This window comes from Coregonus lavaretus (assembly GCF_964263955.1).
Source record: "Coregonus lavaretus genome assembly, contig: HAP1_SCAFFOLD_8543, whole genome shotgun sequence".
Lineage (NCBI taxonomy): Eukaryota > Metazoa > Chordata > Actinopteri > Salmoniformes > Salmonidae > Coregonus > Coregonus lavaretus.
In genome coordinates, this window is record NW_028157626.1 from 1 (window position 1) to 15,000 (window position 15,000).

Sequence of the window (15,000 nt, forward strand, 5' to 3'; positions counted from 1 at the left end):
TCTAACCCCAGTCAAGGTTCTGGAGTATGGTTGTAGGTTCTAACCCCAGTCAAGGTTCTGGAGTATGGTTGTAGGTTCTAACCCCAGTCAAGGTTCTGGAGTATGGTTGAAGGTTCTAACCCCAGTCAATGTTCTGGAGTATAGCTGTAGGTTCTAACCTCAGTCAAGGTTCTGGAGTATGGTTGTAGGTTCTAACCCCAGTCAAGGTTCTGGAGTATGGTTGTAGGTTCTAACCCCAGTCAAGGTTCTGGAGTATGGTTGTAGGTTCTAACCTCAGTCAAGGTTCTGGAGTATGGTTGTAGGTTCTAACCCCAGTCAAGGTTCTGGAGTATGGTTGTAGGTTCTAACCCCAGTCAAGGTTCTGGAGTATGGTTGTAGGTTCTAACCCCAGTCAAGGTTCTGGAGTATGGTTGTAGGTTCTAACCCCAGTCAAGGTTCTGGAGTATGGTTGTAGGTTCTAACCCCAGTCAAGGCTCTCAGGGGCATGGTTGTAGGTTCTAACCCCAGTCAAGGTTCTGGAGTATGGTTGTAGGTTCTAACCCCAGTCAAGGTTCTGGAGTATGGTTGTAGGTTCTAACCCCAGTCAAGGTTCTGGAGTATGGTTGTAGGTTCTAACCCCAGTCAAGGTTCTGGAGTATGGTTGTAGGTTCTAACCTCAGTCAAGGTTCTGGAGTATGGTTGTAGGTTCTAACCCCAGTCAAGGTTCTGGAGTATGGTTGTAGGTTCTAACCCCAGTCAAGGTTCTGGAGTATGGTTGTAGGTTCTAACCCCAGTCAAGGTTCTGGAGTATGGTTGTAGGTTCTAACCCCAGTCAAGGCTCTCAGGGGCATGGTTGTAGGTTCTAACCCCAGTCAAGGTTCTGGAGTATGGTTGTAGGTTCTAACCCCAGTCAAGGTTCTGGAGTATGGTTGTAGGTTCTAACCCCAGTCAAGGTTCTGGAGTATGGTTGTAGGTTCTAACCCCAGTCAAGGCTCTCAGGGGCATGGTTGTAGGTTCTAACCCCAGTCAAGGTTCTGGAGTATGGTTGTAGGTTCTAACCCCAGTCAAGGTTCTGGAGTATGGTTGTAGGTTCTAACCCCAGTCAAGGTTCTGGAGTATGGTTGTAGGTTCTAACCCCAGTCAAGGCTCTGGTCAAGGCTCAGGAGCTTACCCCATCCAAACTCCAGAGCATGGTTGCAGTTTGAAATCCTGGTCAAGTCTCAGGATCATGGTTGTAGGTTCTAACCCCCTCTGCTGGTCAGCAGGTCAAAGTGAGACAAATCAGCTGCTGTGAGTTTAAGTTATCAGGCACAGATACCGCCAGGTGCCAATGATTAGTTGTCTCCAATTATTTCCACATGTCCATCTTAATTTAGTCCGGATTCAATGCGACTAATGGTTTGTTTACATAGCAGGTTAGGAGAATGAGGTTAAGGTTAGGCTAAAATGCTAGTTTTCAATAACGGTTGTCCCCGACGCGACCACTAGATGGCGCTGTAGGCCCTACTCCTTCTAGCCACTAGCGTAAACAAACCTCCAGGATCATAACAGCGCCTTTAACTACCTTTACACCACACTCTCTCCTGCCTCATCAAATCATTCATTCCCTGGTAACAAACACAACGCAGGACAACAGAATAAAAAAGCAAACATGGATGTTTTATTTTTTTTCCCCTTACAGCATTTAGCAATACTTTTTTAAAAGCAAGCCCAAAAAAATAAATACAAATATTAAATTAAATCATTCGACAATTGTGTTTTTATTCAACACAGTGACAGTAGCAACTCTGTTTCACATGTTAATGAGAACTCAATAATCTAGCTACTTCCCTCTCCTCGACTCCCTTAATCCGTACCGATCTGGCAAGACCGAACAAATTAAAGCAATATCAAAATGGGGGATGCCTTCTGTGAGTTTGCGTTCGCCTTTCCAGTCTTTTCAGGTCATTGCGAAATGAAGGATGAAGGAAAGGAGACGGAAGATACGAGGAAACGAGGAGAGGAAGCCGTTTGAGAGTATGGAGACGCGGCCGAGAGCCAGTAGCAGAAGACAGCTAAACATGCGGAGGGAAAACACTGGGACGGTGTCCCAAATGGCACCCTGTAAGTACACTACTGTAACCAGGGCCCTGGTCAAAAGTAGTACTCTATCTATCTATCTATCTATCTATCTATCTATCTATCTATATATCTATATATAGGGAATAGGGTGCCGTTTGGGACGTACCCTGGGACTGGGGAACGAAGACACTAGGAAGAGCAAAGTGCATTAATATTCAAAAGAATCATCAGATAGACAGCAGATTCCAAAACGCTTCTGTATTTTAGGCTTGTTTAGAAAAAAAAGCTTAGTTTGTAATATACAAAGAAAACCTTTGTGTTTGTCATTTATTTCAAAAAACGTGATCAGGTGACAAAGTTGTTTTGTTTTGAATTCCCTGACTTCTGCGAAAGCGCTAGGCAACCACCACAACCCATGATAATCTTTCTTCAGGACAATACAGTCCAATCAAAATTCTCCTCTGCCCAGCCCTCTTCTCCTACACACACACAAAAACCTTTACATCCCACACACACACACACACACGTCAGTGCATTCATTTTTCACCCCTCCATCTATCTCTCCACCCCTCCATCATGTCCCTTTGGGGCTGCGGGACTCCCATGTGCTCTTGGTGGCGGTAAGGAGGCCTGGGAGGGCCACATAGTCATTCTGGAAACGGGAGTTGGGCGTTCTCTGTCTCTTCCTCTCTCCCTGGGTGGTGAAGAAGGCGTCCTGGAAACGCATGCTGGATGCTGTCGACTGGAGAGAGACGAGAGGGGGGAGAAAAGGAGGTAAACATACAGGTACATGTGTGGTACATAGTCAGTCTAGTAGTATAGTGTGGTACATAGTCTAGTAGTATAGTGTGGTACATAGTCAGTCTAGTAGTATAGTGTGGTACATAGTCTAGTAGTATAGTGTGGTACATAGTCAGTCTAGTAGTATAGTGTGGTACATAGTCTAGTAGTATAGTGTGGTACATAGTCAGTCTAGTAGTATAGTGTGGTACATAGTCAGTCTAGTAGTATAGTGTGGTACATAGTCTAGTAGTATAGTGTGGTACATAGTCAGTCTAGTAGTATAGTGTGGTACATAGTCAGTCTAGTAGTATAGTGTGGTACATAGTCAGTCTAGTAGTATAGTGTGGTACATAGTCTAGTAGTATAGTGTGGTACATAGTCAGTCTAGTAGTATAGTGTGGTACATAGTCTAGTAGTATAGTGTGGTACATAGTCAGTCTAGTAGTATAGTGTGGTACATAGTCTAGTAGTATAGTGTGGTACATAGTCAGTCTAGTAGTATAGTGTGGTACATAGTCTAGTAGTATAGTGTGGTACATAGTCAGTCTAGTAGTATAGTGTGGTACATAGTCTAGTAGTATAGTGTGGTACATAGTCAGTCTAGTCTAGTAGTATAGTGTGGTGTGGTACATAGTCAGTCTAGTAGTATAGTGTGGTACATAGTCAGTCTAGTAGTATAGTGTGGTACATAGTCAGTCTAGTAGTATAGTGTGGTACATAGAGTCAGTATAGTAGTATAGTGTGGTACATAGTCAGTCTAGTAGTATAATGTGGTACATAGTCAGTCTAGTAGTATAGTGTGGTACATAGTCTAGTAGTATAGTGTGGTACATAGTCTAGTAGTATAGTGTGGTACATAGTCAGTCTAGTAGTATAATGTGGTACATAGTCAGTCTAGTAGTATAGTGTGGTACATAGTCTAGTAGTATAGTGTGGTACATAGTCTAGTAGTATAGTGTGGTACATAGTCAGTCTAGTAGTATAGTGTGGTACATAGTCTAGTAGTATAGTGTGGTACATAGAGTCAGTATAGTAGTATAGTGTGGTACATAGTCAGTCTAGTAGTATAATGTGGTACATAGTCAGTCTAGTCTAGTAGTATAGTGTGGTACATAGTCAGTCTAGTAGTATAGTGTGGTACATAGTCAGTCTAGTAGTATAGTGTGGTACATAGTCAGTCTAGTAGTATAGTGTGGTACATAGTCTAGTAGTATAGTGTGGTACATAGAGTCAGTATAGTAGTATAGTGTGGTACATAGTCAGTCTAGTAGTATAATGTGGTACATAGTCAGTCTAGTAGTATAGTGTGGTACATAGTCTAGTAGTATAGTGTGGTACATAGTCTAGTAGTATAGTGTGGTACATAGTCAGTCTAGTAGTATAGTGTGGTACATAGTCTAGTAGTATAGTGTGGTACATAGTCAGTCTAGTAGTATAGTGTGGTACATAGTCTAGTAGTATAGTGTGGTACATAGTCAGTCTAGTAGTATAGTGTGGTACATAGAGTCAGTCTAGTAGTATAGTGTGGTACATAGTCTAGTAGTATAGTGTGGTACATAGTCTAGTAGTATAGTGTGGTACATAGTCTAGTAGTATAGTGTGGTACATAGTCAGTCTAGTAGTATAGTGTGGTACATAGTCAGTCTAGTAGTATAGTGTGGTACATAGTCAGTCTAGTAGTATAGTGTGGTACATAGTCTAGTAGTATAGTGTGGTACATAGTCAGTCTAGTAGTATAGTGTGGTACATAGTCTAGTAGTATAGTGTGGTACATAGTCAGTCTAGTAGTATAGTGTGGTACATAGAGTCAGTCTAGTAGTATAGTGTGGTACATAGTCTAGTAGTATAGTGTGGTACATAGTCTAGTAGTATAGTGTGGTACATAGTCAGTCTAGTAGTATAGTGTGGTACATAGTCAGTCTAGTAGTATAGTGTGGTACATAGTCAGTCTAGTAGTATAGTGTGGTACATAGTCAGTCTAGTAGTATAGTGTGGTACATAGAGTCAGTCTAGTAGTATAGTGTGGTACATAGAGTCAGTCTAGTAGTATAGTGTGGTACATAGTCTAGTAGTATAGTGTGGTACATAGTCTAGTAGTATAGTGTGGTACATAGTCAGTCTAGTAGTATAGTGTGGTACATAGAGTCAGTCTAGTAGTATAGTGTGGTACATAGTCTAGTAGTATAGTGTGGTACATAGTCTAGTAGTATAGTGTGGTACATAGTCTAGTAGTATAGTGTGGTACATAGTCTAGTAGTATAGTGTGGTACATAGTCTAGTAGTATAGTGTGGTACATAGTCAGTCTAGTAGTATAGTGTGGTACATAGTCAGTCTAGTAGTATAGTGTGGTACATAGTCTAGTAGTATAGTGTGGTACATAGTCAGTCTAGTAGTATAGTGTGGTACATAGAGTCAGTCTAGTAGTATAGTGTGGTACATAGTCTAGTAGTATAGTGTGGTACATAGTCTAGTAGTATAGTGTGGTACATAGTCTAGTAGTATAGTGTGGTACATAGTCTAGTAGTATAGTGTGGTACATAGTCAGTCTAGTAGTATAGTGTGGTACATAGTCAGTCTAGTAGTATAGTGTGGTACATAGTCTAGTAGTATAGTGTGGTACATAGTCTAGTAGTATAGTGTGGTACATAGTCAGTCTAGTAGTATAGTGTGGTACATAGTCAGTCTAGTAGTATAGTGTGGTACATAGAGTCAGTCTAGTAGTATAGTGTGGTACATAGTCTAGTAGTATAGTGTGGTACATAGTCAGTCTAGTCTAGTAGTATAGTGTGGTACATAGTCAGTCTAGTCTAGTAGTATAGTGTGGTACATAGTCAGTCTAGTAGTATAGTGTGGTACATAGTCAGTCTAGTAGTATAGTGTGGTACATAGAGTCAGTCTAGTAGTATAGTGTGGTACATAGTCAGTCTAGTAGTATAGTGTGGTACATAGTCTAGTAGTATAGTGTGGTACATAGTCTAGTAGTATAGTGTGGTACATAGTCTAGTAGTATAGTGTGGTACATAGTCAGTCTAGTAGTATAGTGTGGTACATAGTCAGTCTAGTAGTATAGTGTGGTACATAGAGTCAGTCTAGTAGTATAGTGTGGTACATAGTCAGTCTAGTAGTATAGTGTGGTACATAGTCAGTCTAGTCTAGTAGTATAGTGTGGTGTGGTACATAGTCAGTCTAGTAGTATAGTGTGGTACATAGTCAGTCTAGTAGTATAGTGTGGTACATAGTCAGTCTAGTAGTATAGTGTGGTACATAGTCAGTCTAGTCTAGTAGTATAGTGTGGTACATAGTCTAGTAGTATAGTGTGGTACATAGTCAGTCTAGTCTAGTAGTATAGTGTGGTACATAGTCTAGTAGTATAGTGTGGTACATAGTCAGTCTAGTAGTATAGTGTGGTACATAGTCAGTCTAGTAGTATAGTGTGGTACATAGTCAGTCTAGTAGTATAGTGTGGTACATAGTCAGTCTAGTCTAGTAGTATAGTGTGGTACATAGTCAGTCTAGTAGTATAGTGTGGTGTGGTACATAGTCAGTCTAGTAGTATAGTGTGGTACATAGTCAGTCTAGTAGTATAGTGTGGTACATAGTCAGTCTAGTAGTATAGTGTGGTACATAGTCAGTCTAGTCTAGTAGTATAGTGTGGTGTGGTACATAGAGTCAGTCTAGTAGTATAGTGTGGTACATAGTCAGTCTAGTTTAGTAGTATAGTGTGGTACATAGAGTCAGTCTAGTCTAGTAGTGTAGTATAGTATGTAAAAAGGGCTTTCTAAATAAAATTTGATTGATTGATTGCCCCCGTGCTCAAAGCGAGGTCCATACAGAAATGGTTTGTCGAGATCGGTAATGTAAGAACTTGACTGGCTTACACAGAGCCCTGACCTCAACCCCATCGAACACCTTTGGGATGAATTGGAACGCCGACTGCGAGCCAGGCCTAATCGCCCAACATCAGCGCCCGACCTCACTAATGCTCTTGTATCTGAATGGAAGCAAGTCCCCACAGCAATATTCCAACATCTAGTGAAAAGCCTAGGGGGACCAACTCCATATTAATGCCCATGATTTTGGAATGAGATATTCGACGAGCAGGTGTCCACATACTTTTGGTCATGTAGTGTATAATAGCATCATATCACTATAAACCATACACGACCACACACACACGGCAACACACACACGCCAGTACATGTTTGGAGAGTACAGTACTTACGAGTCGCCCTTTCACCTTTTTGGGAAGGTCTTCATCCAGAGTATAGACGTCCTCTCTCTTAGCTAACACCTGGGAACCATCCTCAAACTCCACCTGGGAAAGAACACACACGTTCCCTTATTCATTTTCATCAATTTATTCTGTTGATATTATATAATTCAGTTATATTAAATGAATCTATTTCTGTCCATAAATGTGATATAGGCCTACACGCTCTTCCTCATGGTTAGATAACATATTCTTTATTTAATATCTGACCACTACTTAATACTGTGTGAAATGTTACTATCAAAGCTATTAGACATTATTAAACCTCCTGTCTATCCATCTACCCATCAAAGCTATTAAACATTATTAAACCTCCTGTCTATCCATCTACCTATCAAAGCTATTAAACATTATTAAACCTCCTGTCTATCCATCTACCCATCAAAGCTATTAGACATTATTAAACCTCCTGTCTATCCATCTACCTATCAAAGCTATTAAACATTATTAAACCTCCTGTCTATCCATCTACCCATCAAAGCTATTAAACGTTATTAAACCTCCTGTCTATCCATCTACCTATCAAAGCTATTAAACATTATTAAACCTCCTGTCTATCCATCTACCCATCAAAGCTATTAAACCTCCTGTCTATCCATCTACCTATCAAAGCTATTAAACATTATTAAACCTCCTGTCTATCCATCTACCCATCAAAGCTATTAAACATTATTAAACCTCCTGTCTATCCATCTACCTATCAAAGCTATTAAACATTATTAAACCTCCTGTCTATCCATCTACCCATCAAAGCTATTAAACATTATTAAACCTCCTGTCTATCCATCTTCCTATCAAAGCTATTAGACATTATTAAACCTCCTGTCTATCCATCTACCTATCAAAGCTATTAAACATTATTAAACCTCCTGTCTATCCATCTACAGTGGGGAAAAAAAGTATTTAGTCAGCCACCAATTGTGCAAGTTCTCCCACTTAAAAAGATGAGAGAGGCCTGTAATTTTCATCATAGGTACATGTCAACTATGACAGACAAATTGAGGAAAAAAATCCAGAAAATCACATTGTAGGATTTTTAATGAATTTATTTGCAAATGATGGTGGAAAATAAGTATTTGGTCACCTACAAACAAGCAAGATTTCTGGCTCTCACAGACCTGTAACTTCTTTTTTAAGAGGCTTCTCTGTCCTCCAATCGTTACCTGTATTAATGGCACCTGTTTGAACTTGTTATCAGTATAAAAGACACCTGTCCACAACCTCAAACAGTCACACTCCAAACTCCACTATGGCCAAGACGAAAGAGCTGTCAAAGGACACCAGAAACTAAATTGTAGACCTGCACCAGGCTGGGAAGACTGAATCTGCAATAGGTAAGCAGCTTGGTTTGAAGAAATCAACTGTGGGAGCAATTATTAGGAAATGGAAGACATACAAGACCACTGATAATCTCCCTCGATCTGGGGCTCCACACAAGATCTCACCCCGTGGGGTCAAAATGATCACAAGAACGGTGAGCAAAAATCCCAGAACCACACGGGGGGACCTAGTGAATGACCTGCAGAGAGCTGGGACCAAAGTAACAAAGCCTACCATCAGTAACACACTACGCCGCCAGGGACTCAAATCATGCAGTGCCAGACGTGTTCCCCTGCTTAAGCCAGTACATGTCCAGGCCCGTCTGAAGTTTGCTAGAGTGCATTTGGATGATCCAAAAGAGGATTGGGAGAATGTCATATGGTCAGATGAAACCAAAATATAACTTTTTGGTAAAAACCCAACTCGTCGTGTTTGGAGGGCAAAGAATGCTGAGTTGCATCCAAAGAACACCATACCTACTTTGAAGCATGGGGGTGGAAACATCATGCTTTGGGACTGTTTTTCTGCAAAGGGACCAGGACGACTGATCCGTGTAAAGGAAAGAATGAATGGGGCCATGTATCGTGAGATTTTGAGTGAAAACCTCCTTCCATCAGCAAGGGCATTGAAGATGAAATGTGGCTGGGTCTTTCAGCATGACAATGATCCCAAACACACCGCCCGGGCAACGAAGGAGTGGCTTCGTAAGAAGCATTTCAAGGTCCTGGAGTGGCCTAGCCAGTCTCCAGATCTCAACCCCATAGAAAATCTTTGGAGGGAGTTGAAAGTCCGTGTTGCCCAGCGACAGCCCCAAAACATCACTGCTCTAGAGGAGATCTGCATGGAGGAATGGGCCAAAATACCAGCAACAGTGTGTGAAAACCTTGTGAAGACTTACAGAAAACATTTGACCTGTGTCATTGCCAACAAAGGGTATATAACAAAGTATTGAGAAACTTTCGTTATTGACCAAATACTTATTTTCCACCATAATTTGCAAATAAATTCATAAAAAATCCTACAATGTGATTTTCTGGATTTTTTTTCCTCATTTTGTCTGTCATAGTTGACGTGTACCTATGATGAAAATTACAGGCCTCTCTCATCTTTTTAAGTGGGAGAACTTGCAGAATTGGTGGCTGACTAAATACTTTTTTTCCCCACTGTACCTATCAAAGCTATTAAACATTATTAAACCTCCTGTCTATCCATCTACCTATCAAAGCTATTAAACATTATTAAACCTCCTGTCTATCCATCTACCTATCAAAGCTATTAAACATTATTAAACCTCCTGTCTATCCATCTACCTATCAAAGCTATTAAACATTATTAAACCTCCTGTCTATCCATCTTCCTATCAAAGCTATTAAACATTATTAAACCTCCTGTCTATCCATCTACCTATCAAAGCTATTAAACCTCCTGTCTATCCATCTACCTATCAAAGCTATTAAACATTATTAAACCTCCTGTCTATCCATCTTCCTATCAAAGCTATTAAACATTATTAAACCTCCTGTCTATCCATCTTCCTATCAAAGCTATTAAACATTATTAAACCTCCTGTCTATCCATCTACCTATCAAAGCTATTAAACATTATTAAACCTCCTGTCTATCCATCTTCCTATCAAAGCTATTAAACCTCCTGTCTATCCATCTACCTATCAAAGCTATTAAACATTATTAAACCTCCTGTCTATCCATCTACCTATCAAAGCTATTAAACATTATTAAACCTCCTGTCTATCCATCTTCCTATCAAAGCTATTAAACATTATTAAACATCCTGTCTATCCATCTACCCATCAAAGCTATTAAACATTATTAAACCTCCTGTCTATCCATCTTCCGATCAAAGCTATTAAACATTATTAAACCTCCTGTCTATCCATCTACCTATCAAAGCTATTAAACATTATTAAACCTCCTGTCTATCCATCTTCCGATCAAAGCTATTAAACCTCCTGTCTATCCATCTTCCTATCAAAGCTATTAAACATTATTAAACCTCCTGTCTATCCATCTTCCTATCAAAGCTATTAAACCTCCTGTCTATCCATCTTCCTATCAAAGCTATTAAACCTCCTGTCTATCCATCTACCTATCAAAGCTATTAAACATGATTAAACCTCCTGTCTATCCATCTTCCTATCAAAGCTATTAAACCTCCTGTCTATCCATCTTCCTATCAAAGCTATTAAACCTCCTGTCTATCCATCTACCTATCAAAGCTATTAAACATGATTAAACCTCCTGTCTATCCATCTACCTATCAAAGCTATTAAACCTCCTGTCTATCCATCTTCCCATCAAAGCTATTAAACATTATTAAACCTCCTGTCTATCCATCTTCCGATCAAAGCTATTAAACCTCCTGTCTATCCATCTTCCTATCAAAGCTATTAAACCTCCTGTCTATCCATCTACCTATCAAAGCTATTAAACATTATTAAACCTCCTGTCTATCCATCTTCCTATCAAAGCTATTAAACATTATTAAACCTCCTGTCTATCCATCTACCTATCAAAGCTATTAAACATTATTAAACCTCCTGTCTATCCATCTACCTATCAAAGCTATTAAACCTCCTGTCTATCCATCTTCCGATCAAAGCTATTAAACCTCCTGTCTATCCATCTACCTATCAAAGCTATTAAACCTCCTGTCTATCCATCTTCCTATCAAAGCTATTAAACCTCCTGTCTATCCATCTTCCTATCAAAGCTATTAAACATTATTAAACCTCCTGTCTATCCATCTTCCTATCAAAGCTATTAAACCTCCTGTCTATCCATCTACCTATCAAAGCTATTAAACGTCCTGTCTATCCATCTACCTATCAAAGCTATTAAACCTCCTGCCTATCCATCTACCTATCAAAGCTATTAGACATTATTAAACCTCCTGTCTATCCATCTACCTATCAAAGCTATTAAACATTATTAAACCTCCTGTCTATCCATCTACCTATCAAAGCTATTAAACATGATTAAACCTCCTGTCTATCCATCTTCCTATCAAAGCTATTAAACATTATTAAACCTCCTTTCTATCCATCTTCCTATCAAAGCTATTAAACATGATTAAACCTCCTGTCTATCCATCTTCCTATCAAAGCTATTAAACATGATTAAACCTCCTGTCTATCCATCTACCTATCAAAGCTATTAAACATTATTAAACCTCCTGTCTATCCATCTTCCTATCAAAGCTATTAAACATTATTAAACCTCCTGTCTATCCATCTACCTATCAAAGCTATTAAACATTATTAAACCTCCTGTCTATCCATCTACCTATCAAAGCTATTAAACCTCCTGTCTATCCATCTACCTATCAAAGCTATTAAACCTCCTGTCTATCCATCTACCTATCAAAGCTATTAAACCTCCTGTCTATCCATCTACCTATCAAAGCTATTAAACATTATTAAACCTCCTGTCTATCCATCTACCTATCAAAGCTATTAAACATGATTAAACCTCCTGTCTATCCATCTACCTATCAAAGCTATTAAACCTCCTGTCTATCCATCTACCTATCAAAGCTATTAAAGTGACCATTTCCCCATTATAAAACCTCCCATCTGGCGTCATTGAGCAGTACCTGCATCAGAGGCGGTTTAGGCGTACCTTAACCTACCTTTCTCCACCTTAACGTGTGGATCAAGTTATTTTTCCCCATTAACACTTTTCTAAACCATCGTCCATCTACAGTAACTGTCGTCACAGAGCAGCACCATGCGTCAGAGACAGTTGTGCAACATAACACACGTTCCCACGGAGACAGAACAAACTAAATAGAGACTTAAGTGGTTGCTCCACCATCTTGACTTGGTGAATATTTCAGCATGTTTAAATAATGCAGATTATCACAACCTCATTCTCCTCCTCATCGTCGTCGCTCTACCTCTCACGCTCTCTCTCTTACCTCTCACGCTCTCTCTCTTTACCTCTCACGCTCTCTCTCTTTACCTCTCACGCTCTCTCTCTTTACCTCTCACGCTCTCTCTCTTTACCTCTCACGCTCTCTCTCTTTACCTCTCACGCTCTCTCTCTTTACCTCTCACGCTCTCTCTCTTTACCTCTCACGCTCTCTCTCTTTACCTCTCACGCTCTCTCTCTTTACCTCTCACGCTCTCTCTCTTTACCTCTCACGCTCTCTCTCTTTACCTCTCACACTCTCTCCCTTTACCTCTCACGCATGCTCTCTCTACCTCTCTCTCTCTACCTCTCTCTCTCTACCTCTCTCTCTCTACCTCTCTCTCTCTACCTCTCTCTCTCTACCTCTCTACCTCTCTACCTCTCTACCTCTCTACCTCTCTACCTCTCTACCTCTCTACCTCGCTCTCTACCTCTCTCTCTCGCTCTCTACCTCTCTCTCTCGCTCTCTCTCCACCTCTCTCTCTCTCTCTCTCTCCATCGCTCTCCATCTGCTTTCTCCATCCTCTCTTTACCAGTCTCTCCATGTATTTCTCTCCCTCCCTCATCTCTCTCTCCATAGAACTTAGAGACTGGTTAAAGTCATTGAGTCCAGGGTATTAAAGATTGCAAAGTTGAGTGAGTTCAGTTTACTGCAGTGTTTCCTGTCTTGGTCCTGGACTAACACCTGTATGTAACGGCTGCAGGCTTCAAAGGGCAGTGAGTGAGTTTGTCACGAAAGGATGTTCAAGTCAAATAAGTGTGTGTGTGTGTGTGTGTGTGTCCAGGATATGTGTGTGTGTCTGATGTGTGTGTGCCTGTGTCTCTGCTGTGTGTGTATGTGGTGTGTGTGTGTGTGTCTGCATTTGTTTGCGTGTCTCTGTGGTGTGTGTTTACCTGGTACATATACGAGGTGTTGGATCCCAGGTATTTGGCTCCATAGAAGAGTCCATCAGGCCATTTCACCTGGACAGCCTCCCCTACTTCAGGAGGACCAAGACGGGCACAGTCCCTGCTCTGAGAGGACAGGAGAGAAGAGCTCAGTGGTGTGTGAGTCCCTCCTCACCTCTATATCCTCTGGGTAGGGGTGTGTGTGTGTGTGTGTGTGTGTGTGTGTGTGTGTGTGTGTGTGTGTCCCTCCTCACCACTATATCCTCTGGGTAGGGATGTGTGTGTGTGTGTGTGTGTGTGTGTGTGTGTGTGTGTGTGTGTCCCTCCTCACCACTATGTCCTCTGGGTAGGTGTCGTTGCTGAAGGATCCGTCATCAAACATGACCTCATAGAAGGTCTGGGAGGTCACCTGGGTGACCTTTGAACTGTAGTACCTCAGGTTCTTGTGTTTGGAGATGACGGTCTGACCCAGTACGATGTCCTTCTGAAACGCTGCACGCTGCTGAGAGAGAGAGATGGAGGGATGGAGAGAGAGGGGGGGAGTAGGGAGGAGGGAGAGAGAGGGGGGGGAGTAGGGGGGAGGGAGAGAGAGGGGGGGAGGGAGAGAGAGGGGGGGAGTAGGGGGGAGGGAGAGAGAGGGGGGGAGTAGGGGGGGAGGGAGAGAGAGGGGGGGAGTAGGGGGGAGGGAGAGAGAGGGGGGGAGTAGGGGGGAGGGAGAGAGAGAGAGGGGGGGAGTAGGGGGGAGGGAGAGAGAGGGGGGGAGTAGGGGGGAGGGAGAGAGAGATATCACTGTCTGGCTGAAGATAAAAGACCGGAGTGTGTCACCAGTAGAAAGTTCTACGGTAACCAAGCCTCAAAGTTCTACGGTAACCAAGCCTCAAAGTTCTACGGTAACCAAGCCTCAAAGTTCTACGGTAACCAAGCCTCAAAGTTCTACGGTAACCAAGCCTCAAAGTTCTACGGTAACCAAGCCTCAAAGTTCTACGGTAACCAAGCCTCAAAGTTCTACGGTAACCAAGCCTCAAAGTTGATGTTGGGAAAAGACAAATAAAGTCAGTTTGTAAAGAAAATGGACCTGTTCAGAGGGGTTGAGATGGACAGGATGGATGTGTAGTTGTCTTATGCAAGCGTGTGTGTGTATGTCTACTTGGTGTGTGTGTGTGTGTCTGAGTGTGTCTGTGTCTATGCTTCCGTGTGTGTGTGTGTTACCTCCAGTGGGGGGAGGGACAGAAGCGGAGCCGCTCTGAGTACTCACAGCAGACGAGCTCCGTGATTGATGCCTGTGGCAGGTGATTGACACCACGTAGGGCCAATCGTCCGGCTCCATGGTGACCCCGGCGGCGTGGGCACAGGTAACGTGGAAGGAGGTGGGACATCGCCCGCACGAACACTGGATACATGCCCCTCCCCCGCCCTGGCCACGCCTCACACACCGCTTACGGCAGTAGATGCACTTCTACACAGAGAGAGACACACGTTATAAAACAATGTACAGACATCCCCTCCCCCACCGGACTATAATCACCTCAGACTCTTCTCCAGAGAATCAACTCAACTGACTATAATCACCTCAGACCCTTCTCCAGAGAATCAACTCAACTGACTATAATCACCTCAGACTCTTCTCCAGAGAATCAACTCAACTGACTATAATCACCTCAGACTCTTCTCCAGAGAATCAACTCAACTGACTATAATCACCTCAGACCCTTCTCCAGAGAATCAACTCAACTGACTATAATCACCTCAGACCCTTCTCCAGAGAATCA

The 15,000-nt window shown here is 41.9% G+C and overlaps 1 protein-coding gene and 1 long non-coding RNA gene across 2 annotated transcripts in view; both read right to left on the reverse strand.

Annotated features, from left to right (window-relative positions):
* Positions 1-1,617: 1,617 nt before the first annotated feature.
* Positions 1,618-15,000, reverse strand: part of LOC311125151 (lysine-specific demethylase 4C-like) — a gene marked incomplete at its 5' end in the record, with an annotated part of 18,201 nt that continues 4,818 nt past the window's right edge. Inside the window, 5 exons of the mRNA XM_084199214.1 lie at positions 1,618-2,782; positions 7,047-7,139; positions 13,238-13,357; positions 13,563-13,733; positions 14,487-14,687. Coding sequence (XP_084055340.1) covers positions 2,615-2,782; positions 7,047-7,139; positions 13,238-13,357; positions 13,563-13,733; positions 14,487-14,687 — 753 coding nt within the window. The remainder of the gene's footprint in view (positions 2,783-7,046; positions 7,140-13,237; positions 13,358-13,562; positions 13,734-14,486; positions 14,688-15,000) is intronic.
* LOC311125152 lies at positions 9,602-10,763 on the reverse strand. Its single transcript, XR_014612844.1, has 3 exons — positions 10,502-10,763; positions 10,297-10,343; positions 9,602-10,155 (listed from the first exon to the last, which is right to left on the reverse strand). It is a non-coding gene; the product is annotated as an uncharacterized lncRNA (long non-coding RNA).